Source organism: Gadus morhua, chromosome 15 (assembly GCF_902167405.1).
Source record: "Gadus morhua chromosome 15, gadMor3.0, whole genome shotgun sequence".
NCBI classification, from domain to species: Eukaryota; Metazoa; Chordata; class Actinopteri; order Gadiformes; family Gadidae; genus Gadus; species Gadus morhua.
The window spans coordinates 1,538,249-1,566,012 of NC_044062.1; the positions used below are offsets into that span (position 1 = coordinate 1,538,249).

The 27,764-nt window shown below is 43.9% G+C and overlaps 4 protein-coding genes across 7 annotated transcripts; 2 read left to right on the forward strand and 2 right to left on the reverse strand.

The window, feature by feature from the left end:
• The first annotated feature begins 864 nt into the window (after window positions 1–864).
• On the forward strand, window positions 865–7,737 carry LOC115560405 (B-cell linker protein). 4 transcript variants are annotated; one of them, XM_030379814.1, is made up of 20 exons: window positions 865–975; window positions 1,507–1,572; window positions 1,860–1,906; window positions 2,226–2,300; window positions 2,487–2,521; window positions 2,706–2,814; window positions 3,230–3,330; window positions 3,529–3,598; window positions 3,698–3,754; window positions 4,108–4,133; window positions 4,239–4,261; window positions 4,378–4,413; window positions 4,518–4,536; window positions 4,633–4,681; window positions 5,055–5,130; window positions 5,289–5,320; window positions 5,467–5,558; window positions 5,641–5,724; window positions 5,853–6,008; window positions 6,872–7,737. In XM_030379814.1, the coding sequence occupies exons 1-20, from the start codon at window positions 929–931 to the stop codon at window positions 7,004–7,006; spliced, it is 1,335 nt and encodes a 444-aa protein (XP_030235674.1). In that variant the 5' UTR covers window positions 865–928; the 3' UTR covers window positions 7,007–7,737. The 4 variants fall into 4 exon arrangements, with proteins under 4 accessions (XP_030235674.1, XP_030235675.1, XP_030235676.1 ...); XM_030379815.1 differs by having other exon boundaries at window positions 866–975; window positions 5,467–5,519; XM_030379817.1 differs by having other exon boundaries at window positions 917–975; window positions 2,237–2,300; window positions 2,801–2,814.
• znf518a (zinc finger protein 518A) lies at window positions 7,535–13,112 on the reverse strand. Its single transcript, XM_030379812.1, has 3 exons — window positions 12,599–13,112; window positions 9,494–11,671; window positions 7,535–9,305 (listed from the first exon to the last, which is right to left on the reverse strand). The coding sequence occupies exons 2-3, from the start codon at window positions 11,655–11,657 to the stop codon at window positions 8,656–8,658; spliced, it is 2,814 nt and encodes a 937-aa protein (XP_030235672.1). The 5' UTR covers window positions 11,658–11,671; window positions 12,599–13,112; the 3' UTR covers window positions 7,535–8,655.
• A 1,859-nt stretch (window positions 13,113–14,971) lies between these two features.
• Window positions 14,972–18,654, forward strand: ccnj (cyclin J). Its single transcript, XM_030379665.1, has 6 exons — window positions 14,972–15,413; window positions 15,607–15,697; window positions 15,791–16,001; window positions 16,176–16,475; window positions 16,951–17,110; window positions 17,486–18,654. Exons 2-6 carry the CDS (start codon window positions 15,629–15,631, stop codon window positions 17,877–17,879), a joined length of 1,134 nt encoding a protein of 377 aa, XP_030235525.1. The 5' UTR covers window positions 14,972–15,413; window positions 15,607–15,628; the 3' UTR covers window positions 17,880–18,654.
• LOC115560293 (coiled-coil and C2 domain-containing protein 2A) lies at window positions 18,618–27,701 on the reverse strand. Its single transcript, XM_030379664.1, has 29 exons — window positions 27,576–27,701; window positions 27,363–27,499; window positions 26,796–26,924; window positions 26,090–26,482; window positions 25,873–26,010; window positions 25,702–25,765; window positions 25,427–25,614; window positions 25,146–25,323; window positions 24,859–25,015; window positions 24,619–24,754; window positions 23,832–23,949; window positions 23,423–23,638; window positions 23,234–23,326; window positions 23,051–23,145; window positions 22,805–22,969; window positions 22,607–22,694; window positions 22,285–22,394; window positions 22,101–22,197; window positions 21,837–21,935; window positions 21,564–21,728; window positions 21,442–21,468; window positions 21,130–21,336; window positions 20,916–21,005; window positions 20,606–20,719; window positions 20,335–20,469; window positions 20,130–20,246; window positions 19,970–20,028; window positions 19,254–19,431; window positions 18,618–19,029 (listed from the first exon to the last, which is right to left on the reverse strand). The coding sequence occupies exons 6-29, from the start codon at window positions 25,753–25,755 to the stop codon at window positions 18,841–18,843; spliced, it is 3,075 nt and encodes a 1,024-aa protein (XP_030235524.1). The 5' UTR covers window positions 25,756–25,765; window positions 25,873–26,010; window positions 26,090–26,482; window positions 26,796–26,924; window positions 27,363–27,499; window positions 27,576–27,701; the 3' UTR covers window positions 18,618–18,840.
• Window positions 27,702–27,764: the final 63 nt, after the last annotated feature.

Below are 27,764 nucleotides of genomic sequence, written 5' to 3' on the forward strand. Positions count from 1 at the left end.
GTGTTGCAAATGAACACCAGAGATAACTGGCTAGGGAGCATGTAAATAACCGATGCATTACTGCCACCTATTGGACGATATAGGCTACTTTTTATGATAAATAAAACACCAAATACCCAACATGCATTTTAATCAGTATTAAGTCAACAATCAGTTGAATTAGTATTAACAAAATTAGGCTGCCTTTTTACAATTGTTTATGACACGGTTGGAAGCTTTTAGCTGAAATTGAAATATAAAGTGTTTTAGCATTATTGTAAGCATACCGAAAAAGTTTTCCTTGAAGTTCCCTGGTTCAGATTCATCTCCTGTCACAATGTCCCGTACCTCAGCAGATAAATCAGGCCCACTCCCTACCCTTCAAGAAGCTGAGCAGCAACATGCTCTATGAGCTTGGCATAAAGGCAGGCTTTCCTTTGGTGGATTTCTATAATAGGAAATATGTTTTTCAATCTTCATAATGTCAAATTTATTAATACTTAAACCTTTATAATTATAGTTATTCTATTTATTGTATTCACTATTTTGCCATTAGAGTGTATATGATGCTCAACGTTGGCCTGCCAATACTAGTAGAAATTGCACTACAAGAGAGTTGAGAGCCTAAAATTGGAAACAACTAAGATAATGTTTTCATTTGTTTATATGAGGTGTGGTAACGGAAAAATGTGATGTGCTGAGGATGTGGGTCCTCAAATCTCTGGTGGCTTTCCTGGTGTGTGTGTGTGTGTGTGTGTGTGTGTGTGTGTGTGTGTGTGTGTGTGTGTGTGTGTGTGTGTGTGTGTGTGTGTGTGTGTGTGTGTGGGGGGGGGGGGGGGGGGGGGGGGGGGGGGGGGGGGGTGCAGGACTGAAAAGCAGAAGTGATAATTGCAGCTGGGGGTTTAATGAATTCCTCCCCACTTCATGACCAAGTAATGACTGAACCAGCATGGAACAATTCAGTCGATTTGCTGCTCCCGCAACCTCAAAGCTTCGGTAAGATTATGACACTTATTTTGGTTCTTCTCCAATTGATGAATGATTAACTATGAATATAAAACTACAATAACCCCCATTGCTGTTTAAAATTCTGGTAATGTTGAACTAGGCCTGCTAAGGTAGTTAAATGTAATGTGTGACATCTGTTTTCATGTCTTCATGCTATAAAAAAATAAATAAAAAATTGTTACATTTCACATCTGTAGCGACCAATGTTGACTCTACAGAGAAGAAATTGGCTGGCAATAAATAAAAACGTAGCTATCAGGTTTGTTACGAACTTTTGGTGACCCTCTGAAGCAGTTATTAAACGAGCTTGAAATAGAAGTGACGCGTTTAAGGTGAAACTGAACCTGCTTGGAGAAGCTGCAGCGTGGAGCTGGAGATGACTCGCGGTAGATTCCCACTCACCCCACCTGCTCCTTCGACCGTCCACTGCTGTACCTTAGTTGGCTCTTCGCGTTGGCGCTGGGGTGGCTACCTGCTAGTTATAGAGTTCATGTGGCAATGTGGCTTATTCATTTTTAGGCAACTCCAGAAAATTGTTCAGGACATCAGTAATAACGAAGACAGCCTCCTTAACAAATGGCGACGGTGAGTTTTGTAAGACGTTGTTCTTTGAGAAAAGAAATATTAACACCCCTTACAAATTAGAAATCGTAATTAGGTGCACCCATGTGCATCTGAAAACGTCGATTTCTCTATTTATGTTGAAAATTAAAACGGAAAAAAAATCATAGACTGAATGAATGGCAGCTATTCACTGAGGAAGACAACATTGAGGCTGCAATATAGTAATATTTTCAGACCCCTTATCGAAACATACATTATGATAGTGTGAAAGAAAAGGTTGCTTATTCATTATCGTTTTTTCCCTTTAGACACAGAGACAAACACGGCCCCAAAGTTCCAGACAGGGATTACCCAGGTAACACATCCAGCAAATGAATGAATTAAATGTATTAAAGTACTGCATCATATTTCCTATTAAATATTCTTTGACTAAATATATCTGATCTATTAAAATGATCAGTTTACGGAAATTTCGTCCCCGGTACATCTCCCCCATGGAGAATGTTCTCTCAATCTAGCAAATTTGCTCAAATAAGTCAAGCAAATATTTACAAAGAGTATAAATGATTTACCGCTATTATTATCATAGGAAACTGGTTACATTGACACGTTAAATAGTCCTTTTCCTGTTCACACTATTTACACAGACTTGTGGGACACTCAAGTGTCAACAGTCTCTCAACAGATTCACACCGGAGGTGGTGCTTCCTGGTCGAGTCGCATGGTCTCCCACACGTCTTTTGGAAATAGTGCGAGTGATCATACACAACATGTAGATGTGTTATATTTGGCAAGTTAATGCACACATCTCATAGCAAGCAGCGAGAGATATGTGCATTACAAGCATTGAAAGGGTCTGGCGCATTAAACTGTGCATTGCGTTTCATATGACCATTTAATGATGTCTTAACTGTATTCAATCTTTTGGGTTCCAGTGGATCATTTTGAGGACACTGAGAGATGGTCTGATGTAAGTAAGGCTCAACATTTCTGAATCATTTCTCAAATATTACAAGCACATCTCTTATTAATTTTTCGTAATTATATCCTAATAAAAAACAATCTTCTTCTTCATCTCCTGAATTGGAAGTAGCAGCATTAGTAAAAGGTGGACCTCAGGGTCGTGTGACCGTAATGTGTTATGATTGACCCAGGAGAGTGACTATGAGGAACCCCCTGATGCTGATGGCTACGAGGATCCCCCAGCCCACCAGGTCTTCACCCCGTCCTCCTCTGCGTGTTTCTCCAGAGACAACTATGTCGGTGAGGGACTCCCACCTGAGCAGTAAACTGATCATCCACCGAAAGATGGAGCACCATACCCTGTCTGCATACACATTTGGAATATCTCTTTATTTGCATTAACGTACAACCACCCTCAACACCTCAACGCAGAAGTAAAGTCAAAGCAAAGAAAGACCGAACGGAGGTGGTGCCTCCACCCAGCTCCCCGTGGCCTCTGGCGGTTGCCAGGGTTGGGAATAAGCCACATGCACCAGCAGCTGGAACACCTTCCTCTAACGCCCTCAATACTTTACCATGCTTTTCTGGTCAAACATGTTTTTTATTCTTTAATCCCTGCACCCCCAGATACCTGTCCACATGCTGTAAAGGAAACAGAGCATGAAGCAGTGCTTCACACTGTCGATCACAGCCTGCTTCTGCCTCCCTTCTCCAGACAGCTGCCGGAGACCGTCCAGCCGGCTCTCCAGGAAGCCCTGGACCTCCACAACCACCAAACCGCTGCCCCCTGAGCCGTGCCCCGCGGCCGGCGATAACGTAATGCTGGTGTTGAAGCTGCGTTAAAAGCTTTTTGGGGGTTTGCACGTGAACCGTTAGGTCTTTGATTTATCGATATTTTGTATACTTTGGTTTAAACAGAAACTGTAGTAAGCAAGGATTCATGGTAAGCAAACCAGGATACACCTTCAGGTGTTGTAAATGTTTACGGTTTAGTCACGGGCTAATTTGTTGTAGGAGGATTACATTGATCCAGAGAGGAGTATCCGAGACAACAACATAAAGCCTGCAGCGAAACCGCTACAGGGTAAGAAACATTACAGTGTGTCCCTTTGAAAACTGTTCAGCATCAACACAATGAATAACACGAGAGAAAATGATCCTATTCGTCTAATACATGTAACAGGTGTAAATAGCAGCCCTGTTGTGTCCAAACCCCTGCGGAAACTCCCGTGTAGTCCTGGTAAGTTGCACTTCCTGTCAACACAGAGCTAACACATATTTTGCACGGCCCACCGGTTGATAATAACAATAACATTGACTGTAGAGAATTCAACACTGTAATAACAGCAACTCAAACATAGATTTTAAACAAGATTTATTCTTTGAGGATGGCCTCCAGAAACTCAACTGCTACTTAAACTACAACGTGGGTGTACATTTAAAGAAAAGATACAGTTAAACTGTTGTTATTGGCTAGAGGTAAAATGATGGCATTCATGAACATGAATATGCAATGATTCATGAGCTTGGTAGATAATAATAATGACAAAGATTGATGTTTGTGTTTTTATCTGTGACTTGTTTCTGTTTCAGTTGTATACGAAGTTACTCTCCCAGAGGTAGGTACAGTATAAACGAATAATGATAGTACTAAAACTACATACGTAATAACCAAATATGTACTTTGGAATTTACATCTGGTCCTATGTTTTCACATCTTAAAGGAGAATATTCCTCCAGTGAGCAGGTGAGTTTCACACTCATTTATGATTCCTATTGTCCATTCATGTATTGACTTATTGTGTTAGTAAATGTACCTGAACCTAATTATTCTTGTCTACATGACGGATTTGCCCATAATAGACAAACACAACCTTTGCAAACAAAACTCAGTACCAGGTAGGTTGGTATCCATTACCACAGTCAATTTACATCCAATTGTATAAAAAAATCCCTGTCCATTGTGTAATTTGTATAACTGGACTTCCCTTTTCCCTCTCAAGACTCATCAGCCCTCGTGTGGTGAGTAAGAGCAACTGACAAATCGCACTAACATTTAAATCTCGCTCAACATTCAAGATTATGACGTTGATGATGTTTTGTTATTTCTTTTTCCAGATCCTTGAACAATCGGACACCGAATTTGAAGCTTTTGACCCAGATATCAGTAAGCGTTAAACTAAATCAACCTTTCAAAATCTATACTCAACATTAATCAAGGATATATATATATATATATATATATATATATATATATATATATATATATATACATATACATATGCTTTAATGTTAATAAATCTCTGTGAATAGGATTTTTTTTGCATTCTATTTTCTAAATGAACAACACACGAAAAAATTACTTTCAAATCGAACTCCAGTGATCCCACATCCGTCAACAACAGTTTATGGACATTTTTTCTTCCATTGTGATCATTTGGGTCCATTTTCTGCAAGGACCCTTACAAGGACCCACGACTATAACCAAAACCACCCAGATGTTTATAATAAGAAACCAAATTCATTCTATATCCCTATAGGCCAAACAATCCCTAAGATGAGCCGTGGCCATCCCCCGCCTCCCAAGGCTTTCACAGCTGATTTCAGACCACCCATGTAAGCAGGTTGCATTACAGTTGGTTTGTTGGTCTCGGAGAGGTTGTTGTGAGTCAGCACCATCAGAACGGGTGCGCGAGATGCTGTTCGACAAAGACATTTTGGATTTGCTTTGAAATATGTAAGAGAGTTTAAGCTGGTTTTGTTTCCCCCTGTAGGATTCCTCTTCCACAAAAACCGTACTCCCGCAGTAAGCAATAGACCTTTCTCTTCTCTTGGATTGACAACATGCTCCTCCAAACCTCCTGGGGTCATGCTGCTAAGACTAAGCCCAAAACCCACCTTTGACCATCGGAGCGGATAGCAGAAATGTAACTTGTTTCTCTGCTATCTTAGGACAAGCCGATCTCAGTTTGATGGTTGCGAATGGATTGCAGGACATGGACGAGGTTAAGCCATTTCTCAACTCCGTTCTCGTAACAACTTTCGTAAGGTTTCACAAGGCGTATATTATAGTGTGTTGTGAAATAAACACCACGCTCCAATTCATTATTTATTTATTTTTTACAGAAGTCAGACATTGATAGACAACCCTGGTACGCCAACACGTGCGGCCGCAAGACCGCGGAAGAGCTCTTGATTCAATCTAACAGGGTCAGAAGAAACCATATTATAATCATCAGCATCACCACAGTCATATCACACCACAACATCTGATCTTAGCAAGCCATGAACCAAAGACTGCGACGTGATTATTCAAGGTGTGTGTTTCCCTGGATCAGGACGGCTCCTTCCTGGTGAGGCGGAGTACTGGGCAGGACCCGCAGCAGCCGTACACCTTGGTGGTGCTCTACAAGGGCAGGGTGTACAACATCCCTGTGCGCTTCATCCAAGCGACGCAGCATTACGCACTGGGCCGGGAGAAGAGAGGACAGCAGGTACGATCGATTAGAAATTATTCGGGATAAGTGGAAGTAGTTCCTATTTAGAAGACTGATTGGTCAGTTGTTGATTTCCCAGGTATATAAAAGGACACCTCTATGAAGATGTGCTATGAAAGGAGGTTTGTGCAGTGCAATGATTGGCTCATGATGAGGCAATATCACTCCTTAGGTTGTGCTGTGATATTGAATATAAGCACGGTTGTGTTTCAGCTGTAGGTTTCATCATTTATTTGTCTCAGACCAACATGAATAGTTCTCAACAGGACTGGACTCTTCCCAAGTAACACATGCGTATTTTCCTGCCCACTATGTTTCCATTCAGTGTGCAACCACTGAATATATGTTTGGGGACATGTGTGGTTCTGATGAGTTAACGCCTCATGCTTAGTATGTAATCAACAGTTATTATAAACACCTGTAAAGCTGACTGCAAGTGAATAGTTAAAAGTCCCAGTGCTCTTATACTCTATCAGCACTCATTGATTGCCTCTCGTCCAATCAAATTACCTGGTTAGAACTAACTGTGTTGGATTTGCTCATCATTTGCACGTTCTTAGCATACATTTTACAACCGTTGTTTTCTCCTTGTTACTCTCTTGGTAACTCTCTTCAGTTTATACCATTGATATTTTGTATGCAACTAATTTGTCTGATGGACATAACATAACACAACATGATGCTAATGTGGTAACATAACCTCAACACTCTTGAAAGAATGTAATCTTGAAAGACTAACGAGGTCAATGGTTAGTCCAAGAAATCTCTTTGCTCCAACTTGTAGCATCTAAATAGGACGAGCCCTTTAAGAAGACAATGTGCCCGGTCGGGTCTAACCTCGCTCTTCTCTGTTCCTTTAGCATTTCAGCAGTGTTTCCAAAATCATCGAGAACCACCTTCAGAATCCCCTGGTGCTGATTGACAACCATAGTAACAGCAGGGACATCACCAAACTACGGCACCCAGTCAGGTCCCAGGTGGTCCCACAACGTTAATCCATACACAAGACTGTCACATGGGCAAAAGCCGCATCTTCATTGACTGATGCATCAGACAGCTGATTGCAAATCGTTGAGGGCACAAATCCTCAAGCGCTCCATGCTTGAACATTTGCCCAGAATTGGAGGGATAATCACTCAGGTTGTACTCGAGTGTCTGTTTGATTTCCACTTAAAGTGCAGCAGTGATGTGTCGTTTCAAATAGCTGTACAAGGCTGCAAGTAAGCCAGGACTTGACTGGGTGAGCTCACTACTCGAATCAAACGGAACAAGTGAAATACAGCTTCAAATCCCATGGATGTCTGCTCGGATTACAGCACCGTGTCCATTTACTGTGGACATCAGAACATACTGTAAATCATTGCTAAGAGGGATACATTATAACCATTAGAAATAAGAATTGTATTGGTTTCAGGATGAGAAGCTATGTATTGTTTTATGTTCATTCAAAATATATATATTTTTTATTAAAGATAATGCGTGTTTTATGTGTAAGGTGTCTACAACAATGATGAAACAATGAATTCACAAACTATGTCCATTTATTATGGGGTTTAAAATGTAATGCTGTAATTCGTATGCAGATTGAATGCATAGCAAATTAAATAAAAATACTAGGCACTTGGTGACAGAAAATTCTCAGGTAAATATTTTGTACAGTACCTCTCAGAATGTATGTACAATTATAGATCCTTTGTAACCCAAAAAATATACATGTACAAATATATCACATTGTCAATGTTTTTTTTGAGCATTCGCTCATCTGCTGGGCTTCATGGTTTGAGTTAAATTTGTCCAATGGTCCTTGGCTGAATTATCTTTTCCTGCAGGAGGATTATTATACAGCAGATGGACACTGAGGCTGAGATTGTCATAGGCCTTATAAAAGGTGAGGTAATGGGAAAATCTCCCATAGTGCAATTTTTTTTTTGTCTTGTTTTATTTCAAGTTAAAAAAAAAATCGAACTTATAATGATCAACAACTATGTGTTTAAAATCCAGATATCAAAGCCAAATATTTTCTATTTACTCATTGACACTATATAACACAGGTTCGATTTTTAGACATCGTATTCTTTGGACAATTTACCATCAACAGATATTCTATCATCAAAAACATACTTTGGAACTTCAGTAAATCCAACAACCTTAAAAAATTAAAACATAAATAAAAGCATGAACAAATAGTTTTGGTATTTCCCAGTCAATTGGGGAGCCCGGTGTCCCCCGTGCACATACATAAATATGCTCGCCACCACAATGTACAGCTGACCCGCATGGCAGAGATCGGGCGGCATGGCACTTGCATATCAGTGTTTCATGAAATCACCTGCAAGACAGTGTAAATAGATTAAATATCTAAGCCATTGCCGCGACCAAACAAAGGCGATCCAAGACCGATGACTTCGACTCCCAACCTACTGCAGTATTTTATAAACAAATTCTAAAAATAGATTTACCCACAAACTACTTGTGGGGAAACAAGCTAATGTTTAAATGACCCTGAGTATACAAATCCTCTAGGAAGCTTGACAATGCAGTTCTTCTCGTAACTAGTTTGTACTTAAGACTTAAAGAAAAAGAAAAGAAAACAAGCCACCGTCCGTTCTTAGTTCTCCTCTCTCGTGCGACATCACATTAAGTTTCAGTGTACTTTTTCCAGTGTGGGCGACATGTCCGTCTCTTCACAGTGTGGCGCCCTCCACTCCATCAGGTGGCGCTGCTGGTGGCCGGTCCACGAGCTCCGGCTCCCGAAGCCCCGTCCGCAGAACCAGCAGCGGAACGCCGCCACGGGGTCCGTCGCGTCCCCCGCCCCGCGGACCACCCGGTACTTCCTCCGGCTGGTCCGCCTCAGCCTCAGCCTCAAGAGGAACCTCTCGCGCACCCTGCTGGGGCGACACGCGGCGGCGGCGGCGGGCGGCGGGGGGGCGGGAGACGGGGGTCCCGAGGGCGGAGCCGCGGCCCCGGCGCCCTGAACCGCCGGGGAGATGGAGTCCAGCGTTCGGCGGGACAGCACCACCCGCTGCACCGCCCCCCGGTGCCTGTGGACCGCCGCCATGAGCCGGAACACCTGGGAGGGCGCGGCGTCCGGGTGGTTCAGCACCACCACGGGCTGCTCGCCGCGCGGCCGCTTCACCGCCTGGCCCGCGCTGAGGGGGGTCAGCCTCAGGGTCCGCTCCGCCGCCCTGGGGGCCACTGGCCACAGGGGGGCGCTGACGGCGGCGGGGGGGCCGTTGGACGTGGTGTGGCCGGGCGGGGGGCCGGGGTCCTCCGGCGGAGAGTGAACCGGGGGGCCTGCGCCGACAGGGGGAGACAAATATGAGGGAGGAAATATTCATATTGGAGGGACGTCGATTTACACGTTTGCGCACAAATTTTTATGTTTTATTATTTATTTTTATATTTTTTCTTAGAAAATGCATTAATTAATTTTCAAGACTATGTATTGCTGTCCCAGGCGAGGTGCACATGCATCATCTTACCCAGCGATGGGACCAAGGCTTTGGCAGCATGGGGGGACATGGCGCCATTATTCCTTAGCGGGTTCACGGCGTCGATGGATCCACTCTCCTTTCTGCCGAGCACCGAGTGGTCCATGGCTCGGTTGTTCCCTCCCGACGCTCCAAGGGTGGCAGTTGGAATATTTAGGTTTTCAGCAAATCCATTGGTCGAGGCAAACTGACTCTTTGGCTTCCCGGTGCCATCGGAGGGAACCGAAACGTCCATTCTGTGAGCGTTCCCGTTCCCGCAGCACTGCCCCTGTGTGACTGAGAAGAGCTCCCCTGGTCGTGGCCGGGACTGCAGCGCGATGGACTCCAAGGTGCTGTGCAGGTCAGTCTGTAGACTCACTTTAGAGTTTTCTTCCGATGGCTCGTTGACGATAGGCTGCACTTGTTGCTCCACAGCTGGCAGGGAGGGTGGTAGCCCATGACGGTCGCCTGCTAGGCAACCCTCCGGGGGCAGGAGGGGGCTCTGTGACATCCACTGCTTGTTCTTGACAGGGTCCTTCTTCAGAACCAGCTTCAGACCAAGGCCTTGCAGCTGTTTCTCCAGCGCCTTTGGTCTGCTCTTTTCCGTGCGGCCACCTCTTCTGCCCCTATATTTACGTTGGGCCGGCATTCGGGTATCTCGCTTGTTGGCCGTCTTTGGCTCTTTGGCGGCATTGAGTCCATCCTCACAGGAATGATCACATTTGATCTCCTTGCCATTTCTACTGTGTTCCTCCACATTTTGGTGGAGCCTCGATTCCTGATTCTCTCGGTTTTCCTGAATGGGAGGGCCCGCAGCAGACTCTGGCATGGCCGCGATGGAAGGATCCTCGTTGATATTATTTTCAGTTCCTGGGCAGTGGGTTTGGTCATTGCCTAATTGAGGTTGACCTCTGTTTGGGTCGACTACACAATTAGTGTCGAGGTGGGCACTCCCCGAGGGAGAGGTTTCTATCTTTTCTGGAGGCGTAGTCTTTTTAACGTAGGAGCCAGAGTTCTGGGGAACCTTTAGCTTATTTTTGACCATGAGGACATTGAGGTCCTTGCTGCTGTTGGACATCATAGCGTTCTCTAGCTTCGGATGCATGTTTAAGTCCTGAGGGAAACTCGACAGCACACTCTGGAGAGCTTTGGTCCACTTCTGGCCGTCCGTCCCTCCAACTGCGGACCTGACCAAAAACTGTTGAGTCTCCTCCAGCGTTCTCTCTGGACTCGATAGGCTGCAGTATTTGTCCAGGAACTCTCTACCGGGCATGGAGAGGCAGTCTCTGGACAACCAGCGCATGTCCCTGGCGGTGTTCCGGGTCACTCTGTTCCTCATCTTAGGAGCCGACGGGTGTGGACTGTTTGTAATACGGTGGAGCTCCTTCATGTTGTGGTCCGCCGTCTCGCCCGCATGGACAGTGTTCATGTGCTTAGTGATCAGGCGTTTACTGGGCCCCCTGTAGCCACAGTGCTGACACTGAAGGCCTGGATCGGCTGCTTTAGATCTGACTGGTTTCATAAAGTCTGTTGTGTGAAGGGAAAGGTCCAATTCACCCCTTTCTTCCATAGGCAAGTCGTGAAGATGCATATGCTGTAAAAACGCATGCACTTCACGGGTGGAGAACTTATCGCACAGTTCACATGAAAACCTGCCCTTTTGGCAGTGACAAGAGGTCAGATGTGAGCAGTACTCCGGCAGCGTTCGCTGTACATTGTCTTTACAAATGTTGCAGCTCGGAAAAGTGTCCTTGTGGCTTAACAAATGGACCTGAAGAGAGGAGAATTCGTGTGCTTTAAAAGAACAAACATGACAAGAGAAATCGGGCTGATTTCCCCTGTGCTTTTCCTGAAAGTGTCTTGCGAGTTCTTTGGGAACAAACTCTGATTGGTCGTTGCACCGTGAACATTTGAACCTGAGCATACTGGGACTGTTGTGAGCCTTATGTTGCCCCCGTTTCGCCTTGTCGAGGGGCCCATTCGACGGAGGACAGTCTGCGTTTGGCTCCCGCCGCTTTGCTATCTTCTTTGGTCCGGCCTTATCTCGACCTTGCATTGTCGGGGGCTGCACGGCCGTCTTCCTGAGGCGAAGTCGTTTGTGCCAATCTCTTTTCTTCTTGACAAGCTGATTATCGTCTCCTGAAGATAAAGCCGCACACATGTCTGCCAAATCCATTTCTAATCAGCTATCTGTGAAGTTAAAGAAAATGTCAATGCATGACATTTTTGGGAGAATAAATAAAACCCTGCTTTTGAGTGTGGTCCATGCCTAGAAACTTGACATCATTTTAAGTTCATTTCAAACGTAGCCTATTGATAATGCCCATAGGAATTGAGTGATGTCTATGTAAATGTAATTGAATAACCTATTCAACTCAAACAATTGTTAGCAATTAAGTCGAAGACAGAAACGTAAAAGGGTATCTCCCTTTAAACCCACGCTCTACGTGCCTTAAAGTGTTTAACGCCTTTACAGTGATACCGTATAGACCAAATCTGCTGAAATACACAACTCGATTATCCACAAGATACACGAAATATGTTCAATTTAAACCACCTGTTCACATCGCCCTTCTACTAAAACAAAGCCGCCTCGCCATTAGTTGCACTTCAGTCAAGTCGAAACAAAGTTGCAACAAATCAGAAGATACGCCGATGATCAAACAAACGTTTAATTAGGGCTTCGTCAAATACGATTAATCCGGGCATCCCGGCGCCGCCATTGTGCAATCTGTCTTAACCACAACAAAGTGATGCGACGGTCTTTGTGACTAACAAACACCCCGAGAGTAATGTATTAACCAAGTGATACACAAGTTGTGGCCCGCGATGCCGTCCCCTCAGTGTACAACTAGTCTGAAACAGCACAGTTCACTTTCGGAGGGACACCATTACTCAAGGGATGGACGTTATTCCACTTCGGGTTGGAGTTGGTTTGAATTAACATGACGCACAAGAGCTTAAAAGACGGAGTAACACAACAAAAAAAAAAGCGTATGGTCCAAAGTTATTCCGATTCGTTTGCTTTGCACAAAGTTAACGCTGCAGAGAAAGCCCCCGCCGGTGTCGATTACAGACGAATAACCGACGTTTACATACTTCCCTCGGTGTTTTTACCTTTCTTTTGTAGAGAGCTTGACAGCTCAGCGAACGGCAGCCATGATGGTTTCATCCGGGGATTACAGCCCTGAGCTCCTTACTTCCACAGCCGGAGAGTAGACCGTCAGTGGAGAAGACTCCCTCATAGGACAGGCCTACACAATAACTATTTGTAAAGTGTGTGTTCAGCTGGATTGATCGAACAAAACAGTCCCACGCATAGGCTTCCAAATAAAAAAAGGCAAATTAAAGCTGGCTAAATAGGTTTAACATGAATAAATAAAAAGGCATTGTATTCTACATGTTTGCGGTTGTCTGAAAAAAAACAATGGCCAGATATTTGGAAGGTTTCCAAGGTGGTTGAAAGAGGGTACCTCGCGGAAAACGGTACCGACCACCACTGGGTGTCCCGAATAAAGGCTTCAATGTCTCCCCTAGTGCCTGGAGGAACACTTCCGCCGTGTTTACAGACCCCCACTCCCTGCTCTCCCTCACGCTCTGCCTCTGCTCTAACCGGGTTCCAACCTGCTGTCTGGGGTTTTAACAGGGTGTCAACCTGGTGTCACTGTGGTTTGGACCGGGTTTCAACATGGTTTCAACTTGGTATCAAAATAATTCCACGGGTTTCAACAAATTTTTGAATTCGTAAATTCGCCTGTGGGCGATTTGCTTAACGGAGCGGCAGGTCAAGTCATCGCGTAAAAAACCTTCATGAAAGAAGCATTTTTAAAACTCCCTTTCCCTAATGTGTGCAAATGAGGCTTCTGTTAATTTATTTCACAAAACATAATGTATTTATGGAATTATTTGATTTAGCATTTACATGTTTAAATTGATTGTATTAATTTATTACCTATGCTGATTGTTATTGTATTTAAATTTCTTACTATAAATGCATCTTTTTAATCTTTAAAATCTCCCTAAATAATTGAATAGTAGTTGTAAACATATATTAACAATTCAAGGTTAATTTTGAGATTATTTCTTGATTTAATTATTAGAATCAGAATAGCCTAATATTAATGATATGAATAGACATGGGACTATTTAAGATACAGACAATATTGAACCTAGGAATGGATCAATTAGCATGACAAAATAGTATTTTTTATCATGTCAATAGGTTAAAATAAGTTATATAATAATACAATAATTATAATACTAATCATAGCCTATATAATGCATAATGTAGCCTATCAAACAACATGAAAGAAAATAATGCAGTATTTGGGCGGTCGCTACATATAGGGTCATCTTCGTAGTCCAAAAACGGTTGCATGATGCTGGGTTTGCAGATGGTGGAGGGAGGAGCCATGTGGCTGAATCCTCCTCGTTCATAGTGCGGAGCCTGGCCGGGAGTCCTCCAGGACGGCCTGGATCTTCTTGTCCTCGTCCACCACCACCCCCAGACGGGCCAGCCCCAGCTGCACTGAGCTCGCCCTCCCCAGCCGCACTGAGCTCGCCCTCCCCAGCCGCTCGTGGTCAGAATTGAAATAGTCAGGGTCAAGTGTTGAACAGCAAAGCATCCGTGGCCTACTGGTTAATGGGTTGGACCGGTAACCGGAGGGTGGCAAAGAATGTGGACGGGGGGGAGGAGTAGTTGTTCAGCACTCTCCTACGTCCTCTTCCCCAGATGAGGTGCCCTTGAGCAAGGCACCTGAAACCCCCGCCTGCTCCCGGGTGCTGCTCACTGCCCCACGGCTGCCCACTGCTCCGGGCGTGCCGGTGTGGACCTCTAACCGGGTCACTCCTCTGTCTGTGGACGGGGGCTCCGGCTCCAGGATGGGTCAAAGGCAGAGAAAGGATTTCCCCCCAAAAAGGGACAATAAAGGATAACTTAACTTAACTTAACCTGATAGCTTGGGGGAGGGAGACGCTGTTTGATTGAGTCAAGGATGCTCCGATAGCATCTGCCAGTGCAAACAATTGGTGACTATTGACTTTACCAGGGTAGTTAGTGACTACATCAGGGTGGCTGGTGACTTAACCAGGTTGTACTAGTGTGACTGTGTCTAGGACTATAAGGTTCAGCCAGTGAACAACTGGGTATAGATGTACTAGTGAAAACAGTTCTAGCTCCTTGACTTACATCCCTTGACCTAGGCTCACTTTATTAATGAATTATTTATAAAGGAACGTCAGACTTATGCATGATAGTAGTAGTTGCTATTTGATAAGGATAAGATGGCTATCTCATGCTTTCCAATTTCTTTCATATTTGAATGCTTCAGTCCTTGTGTGTATTATATGATCCTATATTATGGGATCAGACCTAAGGGATAGCCTTAATTGCTATTTTTTTCAAATGATAAACTAATTAACGAGCTAACAATTAGACAATGGGGAGGGGCTCAAGAGGCCCCTCCCCATTGGCCTCGACTCTTTTGACTATTTTACTAATTTCATGCATTTTCTAAAGGTCAAACCATTAATTATATTTGACCTATTCTCCCTTTACCCATACATTGTTGAGGTGACAACATACTGACATCGCATTAATTGTACAGCGAGACATTGTGGCGACGCAGGGATGCATTGGATTTTACTATTTCCATGGATTCGACCATGAAATGTGACTCCCATCCCGTGATTGGGCATCCATCCTAGTTGTAAGCGAACTTCTAATTGGCTGCAGCGTGACTTCTGCTGCGCTGCTCGTTGTTGTGTTAGAGTAGCCGTGTTCACCGAACGCGTGCTAGCTCAGAAGAAGCTCACCGTCTCCCGGTACTTCAACATCGCCAACAATGCATGTGACAATGCGCCAAACATAAAGTTAAAGTAACGTTTGTTTCAAACATTGCTGAATAACCGCCTCACTTTATGTGCGAGCCGGGTGAGTTGAGTTTGCCTGCAATACCCATGTCTATGTTAATAGAAATACATTGAATAAGTGATCTGAGTCCACAACCAGATTGCTGCATGCGAGTTACCAACAAGCTCTGGTTTCCTCCTCACATGCAGAGTTTGTCATGATGATTTAAGTTAATTAATGAATTAACTGCCCTTTGATATTTTGAAATGACAAGGGTCTACGAAGTGTTCTCATAAATGGAGCTTGAGGACCAATGGTGGAAAGGACATCTCGCTGCCGATATCTACCATGCTCTACGATACAAAGTAATACAAGTTTTATTTAAACCGTCAAAGGTGGTTAACTCCATCACAGGCATGCTATTCATTTCTGATATCTCACTCACGTTCTGTTAACAGGAGCTCAAATTACCCTCCTTCAAAGGACAGTCTCCCCAGCTAAATTTAAGACGATACTTCGCAGACCTCATAGCGGTCGTCTGTAATCGCTTCAGGCTATGTCCAGCCGCCAGACATCTTGCGGTTTACCTGTTGGATCTTTTTATGGACCGCTATGATATCACTGTGCAGCAGCTTCACATGGTCTCCTTGTCATGCCTTCTTCTGGCCAGTAAGTATTTCAATACACATGTTTTACATAGAATGTTTTACTTCTTTACATATTCATCATCATGACTTGGCTTGGTCCCGTAATGCATGCCACCACCATCACACTTTGGCAAGGACCAATTCAATTGAATATCAAGTCTTTATTGATTGTGATATTTTCTTTATGTCATTGCAGGTAAGTTTGAGGAGAGGGAAGACCGGGTGCCGAAGTTGGAGATGCTGAACAGCCTGGGATGCATGAGCTCCATGAACCTGGTGCTCACCAAGCAGGGCCTGCTTCACATGGAGCTGCTGCTGCTGGAGACCTTCCAGTGGAACCTGTATCTGCCGACCGCGGCCCACTTCATCGAGTTCTACCTGTCCATCGCTGTGCACGAAGCAGACCTCCATAATGGTTGGCCTATCGGCTGCCTGGACAAAACAAAGCTGTTCTTGGCCAAATATGCTGACTACTTCCTGGAGGTCTCCTTACAAGGCAAGCAGCTGGCAACACTATCACTGAATGAAGAGGGACTGCATACTTGAGTGACACAAGTATTTAAATGCATGGAGTAACTAACTACACCATTTATTCGATTTTCTCTTAACAGATGAGATGACATTAAAAGGATAATAACTTCAAAATCAATTTTGAATAAAATGTGTATTCATTAAAAAAAAAGTACATTCGGTTAAGGATTCATGTAAACAGGAAGCAAACCTATTTATAGTTGGATGTAAGCAATATAACCAAATCCTTTTTTACCATGACCATTGGCTGATGGATTACAATCTGTTATTTCCTCAACGGCTGCACGTACACACACAAGCTCTGTTCAAACACGCTGGCACACTCAGACTATTCCTCTAATCCATACCCATAAAGATTTGGCAGGCACACGCCAACTTGACAGCTGTACCTTCCCCCCGTCGCAGGCGCTCAGGCCCATCTTTTGTCGCTTCCTTTCCAGACCATGTGTTTCTGTGCTTCGTCCCGTCACTGGTGGCTGCCGCATGTCTGGCCTCCTCCCGCCTTATCCTCCACCTGGCCCCCACATGGCCCCCCCGCCTTCAGCGTCTCACAGCCTATACCTGGGACGACCTGGTGTCCTGCACCGAGAAACTCATGGTGTGAGTGTCTCCGTCAGATTACCCTCTCACACTAACGGTGACACTTTGAGTTTGAGGGATGAATCATTTACATGGAATGGTCATCTGGCTACAACGACTTTTCTGGTTTTACAAATTGAAACAGGTGTTGACATGAAGGTGTAGCACATGGACTAGAGAAGATTTGCAATTCTAGTCTTATTGCAGCATATTCTTTCAATGAATACACTCGCCTCTCCGACAAGTACTAGAGCCCTATTCTACAGCATGAACTAGTGACTCATTGTAGAAGTGCAACAGGTGCAACACATTGACGTGTGAATCTGTGTGGGTCTCTTCTTCCTGCAGGATTGTATTTATGACTTGACAGGGAACATCTCGTGTTTTTATTCCTAGTGCACATGACGGTGATGTCAAAGAGGCCAACAAGCAGAAGGGTTCTCCTCCAAGCCACCAGCAGCAGCAGCAGCAGCAGCAGCAGCAGCAGCAGCAGCAGCAGCAGCACCAGCTAGCTCCAACCCCCAACTACCACACTTCAGGGCAGGCCAACCCCGTGGCTCAGTACCTCCATCGGCCCGTGATGCCCTACCCCCAGCAGACCCTCCCACCGGCCGTAGCCCCCAGCCACCGGTACCTCAACCAGCCCATTGGCCTGCCGGCTCCCATCGCCCCCCAGCACAACCACATCCCCAACGCTACCACCCACCTGGAGTCAAAGGCTAGCATGTCAAATCGAGCCTACCAGGTCAGCGTGAAATACCCCTTTGCTGCTCCCTGCTTTGATAGGTGATCAAAGCGGGCGTGTGTGTGTGTGTGTGTGTGTGTGTGTGTGTGTGTGTGTGTGTGTGTGTGTGTGTGTGTGTGTGTGTGTGTGTGTGTGTGTGTGTGTGTGTGTGTGTGATCTGCGCCTTCTTAAGTTATCATGTTGAACGAAGAGGCATGGTTTTTATTTTCCTTGTTGGTATGTATACAGCACTTTGATCCTTAGGTAGTTCACAATGTGCAATATACCTACTTGCTGTATACAATTTCCAATAGCTTGCAGTGTTTTTGTGTTTTCTTTTGTTGAAGAGATTGAGTTGTTACTGAGTATTAACAAGCAGGATATGTGTGGGTTTAGTGCCAGTACGGCTTCCTATTTTGCCACACAATTTTGTGCTAGAGACCAAAAGCAGTCCTGTAGCTGTATTTATTTAAGCCAAAGTACCGCAGACGTGTTGAATGTAAGCTGTATCGTTTCACTTTTTTGTTTTTCTTTGCTACTATGGGAAACTGGGTAGGAACCGACGGGAGGAACTTATTTCAGGCTGTGTTCAGCTGTTGACACAGCATTTTTGTTCTTGAGCAATGTTACCTTGATGAACCTGTTCCAGAAATTGTAGAACGTATTCTGGAACTTTAAAGAACATATGTTAGAAGCCTCTTGGAGATCACTCTTCTTTTTTTTCCTCTGGGAGGAGGATGGGGGGTAATTGGGAAAAAACAAGTAATTTCTGTACAGAAAATATGAAAATATTTGGCTGTCCACTTCTATCTTGCAACTTTTAATAAAAACGGACATTTGATTAAGGTCTCATGCATTTCATGTATACTATAAATGTAAAAGTAGAGAATGCTAACAATTTGTGCACACATTTATCCATGTTTTTGTATCCAACATTCGGAGGATCTGATCAACATTCCCATTAGTTGTGTTCACTGGTAGCCCAAACATCTACCCATTCGTTCACTGCTGCAACATAACCGGCCCTCTACTGGCGTTTGGCCAGACGAGCTAAGAAGACCCATGTGGAAAGGATGAGGTTTGGGTAGGGGCGGATGTACACGGCCAAGGCAAATGAGGTGTCTGGGATCTCTGTGCTGTGGATCCCTGTGTTGTAGACTGTGTCCACCAATGAGTTCATGTCCCGGTAGGGCAGATGAAGAGGGAATCCAGTTACCTAATGAACCCACAGACCAAAGGCCCCCATTTCGTATTGGGGTCAACAAAATTCCACAATAAACAAAGATTTTCAACGGGTAGAAGCCTATTGAGTAATGCAATCATTCTCAGCCATGGAATCACATCACACGACACAAGTCGTTAAGATAAGAAGAAAAGTAGGTTACAATGGTCAGTGGATTCCTAGCAAAACGAGCAGGCTCTCAATACAACCATGGTTACCTTGTAGTCTGTCATGGTCTCCAGAACCTGGACTGTCTCCGTCAGGGTGGAGTCTGAGGACCGGGCTTTCTCCAGGAGCTCCAGGGCTTCTCTGAGCATTTCCGAGCACTTGGTGTTCCAGCGAGTGATGTGAGGGAGCCTCCACTCCATTATGCTGTTCCTCAGCTTCACTTCCACCCTTGGACAGAAGATATCCACAGTATAGCAGTATATCCCTTCTTGTGTATCAGCAAATAGTGGGCTTTATTTATTTTTGGAATTTTTGGAAAACACTAGTTCTCTCAGTTGATGCACCCAGTGTTTCCCCCAGCACTGTGTGGTTAAGGCGGCCACCTTAACAACAATAGGGCCCCGCCTTGTCTACCAATGTATAAAAAAATAAAAATATTATTATGCATTAACAAAACTCTCAAGAACAAAACATTTCAATCAGGTACAAAAAATAAAGATAAATAATGCATTGTCAATACTGTTCACAACGATAGTCGTGCCATAAAGCTATTTGAGTGGAATTGAAACGGCGGCATTAGGCGGTTCTAGCTATTATTCCGAGCTGAAACCCTCACTGAAGACCGCAGGGCCACGAGACAAACCTTGCCTCGCTCCTTGACCACCTTGACTAAGACATTTTCTGGGGGAAACACTGTACACCCATACTGTAACATTGAATGTAACATAGAGTAGACTGTACTAGGGCTCAAGAACTCTAGACCTACCTCCTTCTGAGGGCATATACCAATTCCATTTCAACAGGCCGGTATTTCACCTGAATTGGCTAGAAAACATGCATTTTGTAGAGGCACTTCAAAGGTATAAGAGGTTCTTTGTTAAAATGTATGCAAATACAATTTTCAGACACTTCAATAAATGGTTTACCAATCCAGATGTTGCAGCTTGAGACCCATTGAGGAATAAGGCCTTCCAAGAGCCTGGGTCTGACAAGTCAAAGTTGATGACTGAGGTTCGCTTTGTGCGTTGGACATTAAACCACACCTAAAACACATCCATCAGTGTTACTTAGGATCTTTGTCATTATACTACATGTGCTAAACAGCAGATGAGTCTGAGCCTCCTCCCTTACGTTATGGCCGTTCACAAGGCCTTTCACCGTCTGCAAAGGGCAACGCGTGTCGCATTTGTCGTAGTGCTTTCCATCCCTGGGGTTCCAAACCAAGTATGTATGGTTGTTTTTGGTGAGAATATACGACGTCTCTTTCTGTAGAATATACTTTGCTTTTACTTTGCACAAAAATAATGACAAAAACATTGTGATTCTGGTATAGTTTTGTGTGGGCCTGAACTAAGTATAGTACAGTAGTGATAATCAACATAATAGCAGTGTAGAAGGCTACCTCAAGGACAGATTCTCCCAGTAGCAGCCACGCCTCCACTTGCTGGTAGTGGAAGAGGTTACACAGGAGAACAGTCAGGCTCATATGGTTGCCCACTGCGAGCTCCAGGCACTGCTATAGAATTGTCCAACAGATCAAGTTCACAGTGATCTTAAAGGTAAAGTCAACAACTGAATAAAATATCTTCACCGTTTGGTACCTTCAAGACATATGTTTGAGGCCCACATCTGAGTTTGCTCTACACATAATCTGGGTCAAAGCATATTTGGAAAAATGTGCAAATGTTTATTCTAGTGGATTATGAGTGTACCTCAGAGGATAACCAAATGGCCCTGCTGTTTCCAACACCAGAGAGGCAGGGCACGGTTGGAATCACGGACACAAACATTGCCAGGATATCCTAGTTTACATAATCCAAATTCAATCAGAAAGATACCTTAGTCATACATTCTCAAGGAAGAACATTTAACATTAACATTTAAAGTTCTTTCCAGCTGTGTGTGCAGTTCTGAATCAGCCCTTACTAAAGCAGTCATGCTGTTGAGTGAAGTGTCCTGCAGTATTTCCTTCGGAGGAGCAAGTGGGCCAAAGAACCGGGTAGCCAGGACCAGTCTGGCGTCAGAGTTGAAGACAGTGGTCGATACCCATAGTTTCTCTTCACTGGTGGCTCTGCACTGGCGCTCAAACTCAAAGGCCTGCCTCAGCAGCCCCTCATCTTCGTCGCTGGGAAACTAGAGAGGCCTTAACGATAAGCACTCAACTAAAATAATTTAAATATAATTCAAATTATTATTCTGGATTATTTATAAATAATATAATGTCTATCTTGTACGCACCAACCACTGTGAAATCTGGTCCTCATCCTGAACAAACAAAGGTAGTTTTGCGTCACAAAGTGTTAATCATAATTGGTTCTATCTATGGATCCATTTACCCAACACTGTCAATAGAACCCTACTCTGGCTGAAAGCTCAGTAGCTATGGAGACCGGTGGGTCCAGGTTTATGAAGACTTCCAGGGAGCTCTCCTCTGTCCGAACCGCCTGGTCGTTGAAGGAATCCTCCTCCGGCCAGGTGTAGCCAAGCAGAAGCGGAGACTGGCCAATGGGGAGTGACTCACACACCTTAAAACAAGTTGAAGGCATATCGGTCCTGCTATCCAATCAGAGGTCTTGTGTGACGCAGTCTGTGTGACCTCATGTCGGCGTGCACAGCGTTGTGTGAGACCTCACCGTGGACCGCTGCAGCAGCGTTGTGAAAGGTATGGTGACGGAGCCGAGCCACTGTCTGCCAGAGAAGACCTGCGCCCCGCAGCCCATCAGTACACTAGTCTGTGATACACAGAGCCCCGCAGGTAAAGAGCAGAGAGAGAAGAAGAAAGTAATCGTGGAAATAATGAGCAAGGAGGAAGTCATGGATGGAAATAATCTCTGGTTATTTCAGTTGTTGATTCTGATTGCTTGAGATGTGTAGCAGCTCGTAAAAGTGCAAGATACCTCAGCACGTTGGAAGGAAATGTTATCAAACATATTTATGACTATGTCATTTTCTGCACTAGAAAGCCCTTCTAGGCTGTAGTCCCCTCCTTTGGCCCTGCGGACATATAGGAGAGCATGATATATGAGCTGGAGTCTGCTATGTGAGCATCACTCTGTACAACAAGTAAAGGGGTTGTATTACCTGAAGTCAAAGGTAAAGTCTTCCTTCCAGTGCGGATTAGGTCCCTGTTTTACACAACTCCTACATGTGATCCCCTGAAACCTGACCTCAAAGAACGGCTGAACATCAACCTGTTAATACAATGAGAATAATGGAGGTGCTATGTACAGTAGGTTACATACAGTACTGCAATATTTCACACAAAAAAGAATAAATTAAATGCACTAAATACTGCTTAATACTACCTATGGTCATTTTGTATTTGTTCAAAATATATATATTTCAGCCATTTTAGGGAACTAATTTGGCTCTGTGTCAGATCTTCGGGAAAACTCATTTTTACCTCAGGAATAACTTCTTCCTCTGAGAAGGTTGCCCTGTTGGAACTTGCAGGCAGGCCACACCAGAATACATTTCTGGTACGAATCCTCCTCCAGAACCAAAACAAAACAAGCACCTGTATGTTTTCTGGGGGTCTCCCCCAGCAGACGTACCAGCTGGAGAATAGAGATGTGTTCATGCAAGTTAAGTGGAGCCTTACTTGAGGGGATCTTTCTGTCGGACGGGCAGACCCATGGCGCTGTTGACAGTCACCCGGACCTTAAGGTGTGTGTCTGCGAGCAGGGAGCTGGGAACCAACTTCCTCATTGTGGTCCTTCTAGGGTTTAGAGGACGCAGCCCCCTGAAGATATCCCAGCTGGACTTCCTGCTCGCATCAAGGACAAAGTTTGTTATCCAGCAGAACAGTACAGATGTGTTCAAACTCACTAAATCACACAAAACTCACTTTGGTGTGTCGGCCCCATGATGCTCATTAACAATGTCAGAGAGCTTGTACTTCTTCCTGATGTCATCAATTCTTCTCTTGGCTGAATCGAGCATCTTACATAATACAGAGAAATCAGAGGTTTACTTTCCAAGTTCTGTAAATAGCCAGTGTAATCTGGATGTACGATGAGTACCAGGGCACCCTCTGGGTTTGTTGAATATTGTGCAGTATGTGACTTGTGATTGGGTCCTCTTCCTCCTCCACTAGTGAATAACGTGGAACTGCAGAGTACTCCTAAGCAGCGCCAGAACACAAGTCACTACTCATGGGTTTACACACGGAAATTGCCTCGGAATCATTGCAATGATAAGCTACAAGAAGTTATCAAACCTTCTTAAAATGTGTTGTTAAAGCAAACATGGAGTCTTTGATCTGGCTGTCGTGAAGTGGGATAGCTTCGGGCGGAGCCCTACGACAATTCCTGGCCCTAAGGAGCTCAAACCGCCGGGACTTATCGAAGTCCTCCTCTGTGGTGAAGTCAAACTCCTCTTCGCAGGCGTACATGTGAAAGCATCCCTTTGCTCCATCTCTCCTCTCACAAGCTTCCTGCACTCCAAACAAATATAGCATAGTTCACGTAGTATCTGGTGCTCCCACATTGTTTCCTGTTATATATGGGGATATTTGTTGAGCAGCAGGGGATGCAGCCCTGAATGAACAAAAGACAAAACCTACAAGGGAAAACTGTATGCGAGCACTTGACATTTACATGCCGGTGAATGTCGGGAGCCGCACTCACCCTGAGCAGCCCTTGGATTGCCGTGTTTGATGGGTGGTTGGGATCATACTTTACGTCTCTCAGCCGGCCTAGGAACTCTTCATGTGTATGGCTCTTCAACACTTGGCAAGTCTGGGAACTGAATATAAATTAGTGCTGTCAAGCGATTCAAATTTTTAATCGCGATTAATCACGATTAATGTCATCGTTAACTCAAGATTAATCGCGAGTAATCGCGATTAATCGCACATTTTTTTCTGCGCTAAATATCCCTTGATTTCTTTGTCCCATTAATTTTTCTCATTTTAATGCTATTGATAACAATATTGGCATATACTGATGAAAACAGGACGATACAAAAAAAAAGCCTATAGCACAATTAAACGATGAACATACAAACATACTGCCTTGAACATAGCAGTCAGCCTACTGCTTCTTTGTTTTGAGCCAAAGAAATTATTTTTTTTAAGATTAATGCCGTTAAAATTGGTTTGCGTTAACGCCGTTAATAACGCGTTTAACTGACAGCACTAATATAGATATAAATAAAATGAATCCAATTGGATGATACATTGGTGTAGACATTTATACATAACATCTGTTACAAATCATGGAATTGAATGCAGTATGAATGTATTGATTGATTGATTACAGTTATAAAACACTTAACTAACTCCACAAAAGCACAGAGATAACCAACACATTGCTTATGAATGTCTATGTATATGAGTTTTGATACAACAAAATGTATTATTGTGTTATATTGTATGAAAAATAAAGATGTTATCAAAATGGTGTTTTTACTCACTTGGTAAAATTAGTTTTAGTTGCTTTGGGTGCCATGGAGAAGAGAGATTCCTCTACAGCCCAAGAGAGACCATAGGTCAGCCTACCTCTGCTCAATAGATATCCTGGTTGCTTGTAATTTAGTATACATGGGACATCTAATGATAAAAGAAAAACAACTTCAAATGCCCTATACATCTGCTTACTTCGCTTTAATATAATTTGCTTTGAATTGTAATAAATGGTTATTGCTGTTACTCACTGCTCCCGACCCCATCATAGTGAGGCTGGACAACTGGTTTGTTGCTGAACTCTATAGTTTCCAGGAGGGAAGTGCAGTTTGACAGCACATTTCTATCTGGAATTGGCAAATATACTTTGGCCACCTCAGTGCTCTTTTGTCCTGAAGTTTCACAAATCTAAAATTTCAAGAAGAACAATATTCCCCCTCTGAGGTGATTACATACACACATATCAAAACAGGGGGATTGAAGCTCTTTGAGGCTGCGATTGGGAAGGGCTCTACAAATGTGCTTAGTGTACACATACCTGCAGCATTATATTCTCTGAGTGGTGCATTATCCGTACGTGAAAGATCTGCTGGATGTTGACTCTGAAGTCACCGTCTAAAGACGCTGGATCTGAGAAGGATACAAGTTTCTCATTGTAGAATATTTTCACTGTTATCTTGCGGCGCAGCAACTCGTATCTCCTGATTCTTTCGCCTCTAAAATCCAAAAGCAACAAAGCAAATGGAATTTCAGCTCTGGGTTAAATTCCTGCCGAGGCTAAACCAATGACTAATGTTGTTCTGTTAATGGTGGCCTCACAGGGGGCAGCTCAGTGATGGGGTGATGCTTCTGCTTCTGGAGAGAACAGGGATCAGGTCACTGCGCGAGATGGCTGGATTGGCCTGATGGGCCTGATTCTTCAACCGCTCCCCAGGCCCTGTGGTATCCTCTTCCTTCTGGTCAAGGTGATCACTAAATCGCCGCTTGAAAACCCCATCATCTGCAGTCTGTAACGGGCAAACCTTTCAATTGGATGCACTGGTGTACACCCCCACACAATACATCAACAACATCTATCCTTGCCAATGTATTACCACAAATATTTCCTCTGGTTTTCCACTCCGAGTTGCGGATTGGTTCCCACCCATGTCTTTGAGTCTGTTTAGAGGGGAATGAGGGAGTTAAGACCTCAAATATTTCCAAAGGATGACTAATGGGGATTGGCCCCAACAGCAACAATATGTGAAACAAACAAGGACGTGCACCTGTGCAGCTGTAATCTGACAGTTGTGCTCGTGAACGCATTTTCTGCTCTGTGTTTTTTAATGGTGGTCCACCGATTACATATGTTCTTCAATAGATAGTCTGTTTCTATCTCTCTGTGTTGTCTCTCTGTATCTCTTCTGAAGAAAAAAATGATAGATAAATATAGCTATATCCACACAAGCAGTTATACACATCAGAAAATATTAACAAACAAACCTTATCTCTTGTTTCGTTCCCAACTGGTTTCCTGCCAAGAACCAATCGCGTTCACCACTTTCCAATTTCTCTAATCCCTTTAGCTAATATTGCATGGTAAAAGTTTACTTAGTGGAGTTCACTTAAAATATTTTACATTTTCTGTAATTGTTGGCATAAACAAGAGCAGAGATGTTTGGTGTTACACAATACCTTGCCCTGCAGGGCAGTAGTGGCATCTGGCATTTGGCGTTTTTTGTGGTAGAGTTCATGGAGCTCTAACAGGTTTTGTGCCAACACATGTTCTCTACTGAACAAGGGGTGATGTGTGAATATGAGCCCCGCTAGGCTAAGGTCAAGCTGCCACATTGCCGCATCACATTTACTAGATGTGTTTGAAGCTATTGTAGAAGGCTGTGCAGAGTAAAGGAAAAATCATTTTTGGTTGCCAGCAGGTTACATAATGACATTATTAAAAAAAATGATATCCAAATGGTATCTTAGTTGGACATATATGTGTGAATACATGATGTATACACTACAAAATGATATATTGTTTATTGACACACTCAGGAGATTATATCGTTTACTTATTTAGATATGCATGTCAGGTGCCATTAACTTAAGAAACAATACCTCCCGCTCCTCTGTCATTGAGAATAGTTATAAATAGCTAAAAGGACAGCGTTTTGCATCAGAAGGCACTCTTCCAGATGAAGCCCCTAACCTCGATGTACCCGGTACTGAGGCCGGGAGAGGGACCTGCTGCAGGGGGGTCTGCCTGGAAGCAGCAGCCCCTCTGCACTGGGTCAGGCAGAGAGTTCAGGCAGCCGCTCGGGTCGAACCAACGCTCTCCCTGTAATAGGGAGCAAACACATCATTCAGGTCTGACTCGTTCATTCATATGCTGTACATATTTCTCACCTCAACAGGACTAAATAGTTGACAGGGATAGAGAATGTGGCTACACACCTGCCCTCTTTTATTATTATTATTTATCCTAAAAATGGATCTCACTATTTTGAAACTAGTTTAATTGCGCTACTTTAGAGAGATTACCCTTATATTGGACTCAGATGGTCTGTGTTCAGAACATTGCAGAGTACTTTGCACTGTGCTTATTTTAGATATTGCATAATCATGTTTTATAACCAGAAACTAGAAATGACCGCGTGGCGCCTGGCTGTTGGTTTTGTGATTTTTTTCAAGTAATACCTCATTCCCAAATCATAGCATAGGGATGCAATGTAAAGTTATTGAAAAGGGCATTATTGTTAAATGTAGAGTGGTTAACCTTGTCTTGTTCAATGAGTCGGTTGGACATTTTGTTGTTGATCCACCATGGAACCGTAGGTCTATCCTGGACATACAGTCCTTCATCTTCTAAGCAACGCAGCTTCAGATTAGCTTGTGCCAGACGTTCCTGGGGTACTGTCAAAATAATTATAATTTCTTAGTGAATATGCTCCAAAAACCAGGGGATATATCCACCATAACTTTATCTTACCAGCTGAGAGGCGTGGCACAAAAACATGGGTTTGCTTTAGTCTGCTTTGGACAATTTCTCCAGGAATGAGTGGGTCCGAATCCTCATCGTTCTCCCCAATAATTATTACAGTGTTCTTTTCACTCTGTAAAGACAAAAAACATATTATACATATATAACAATAGATGTGGATGCATCTAAAAACCTAGC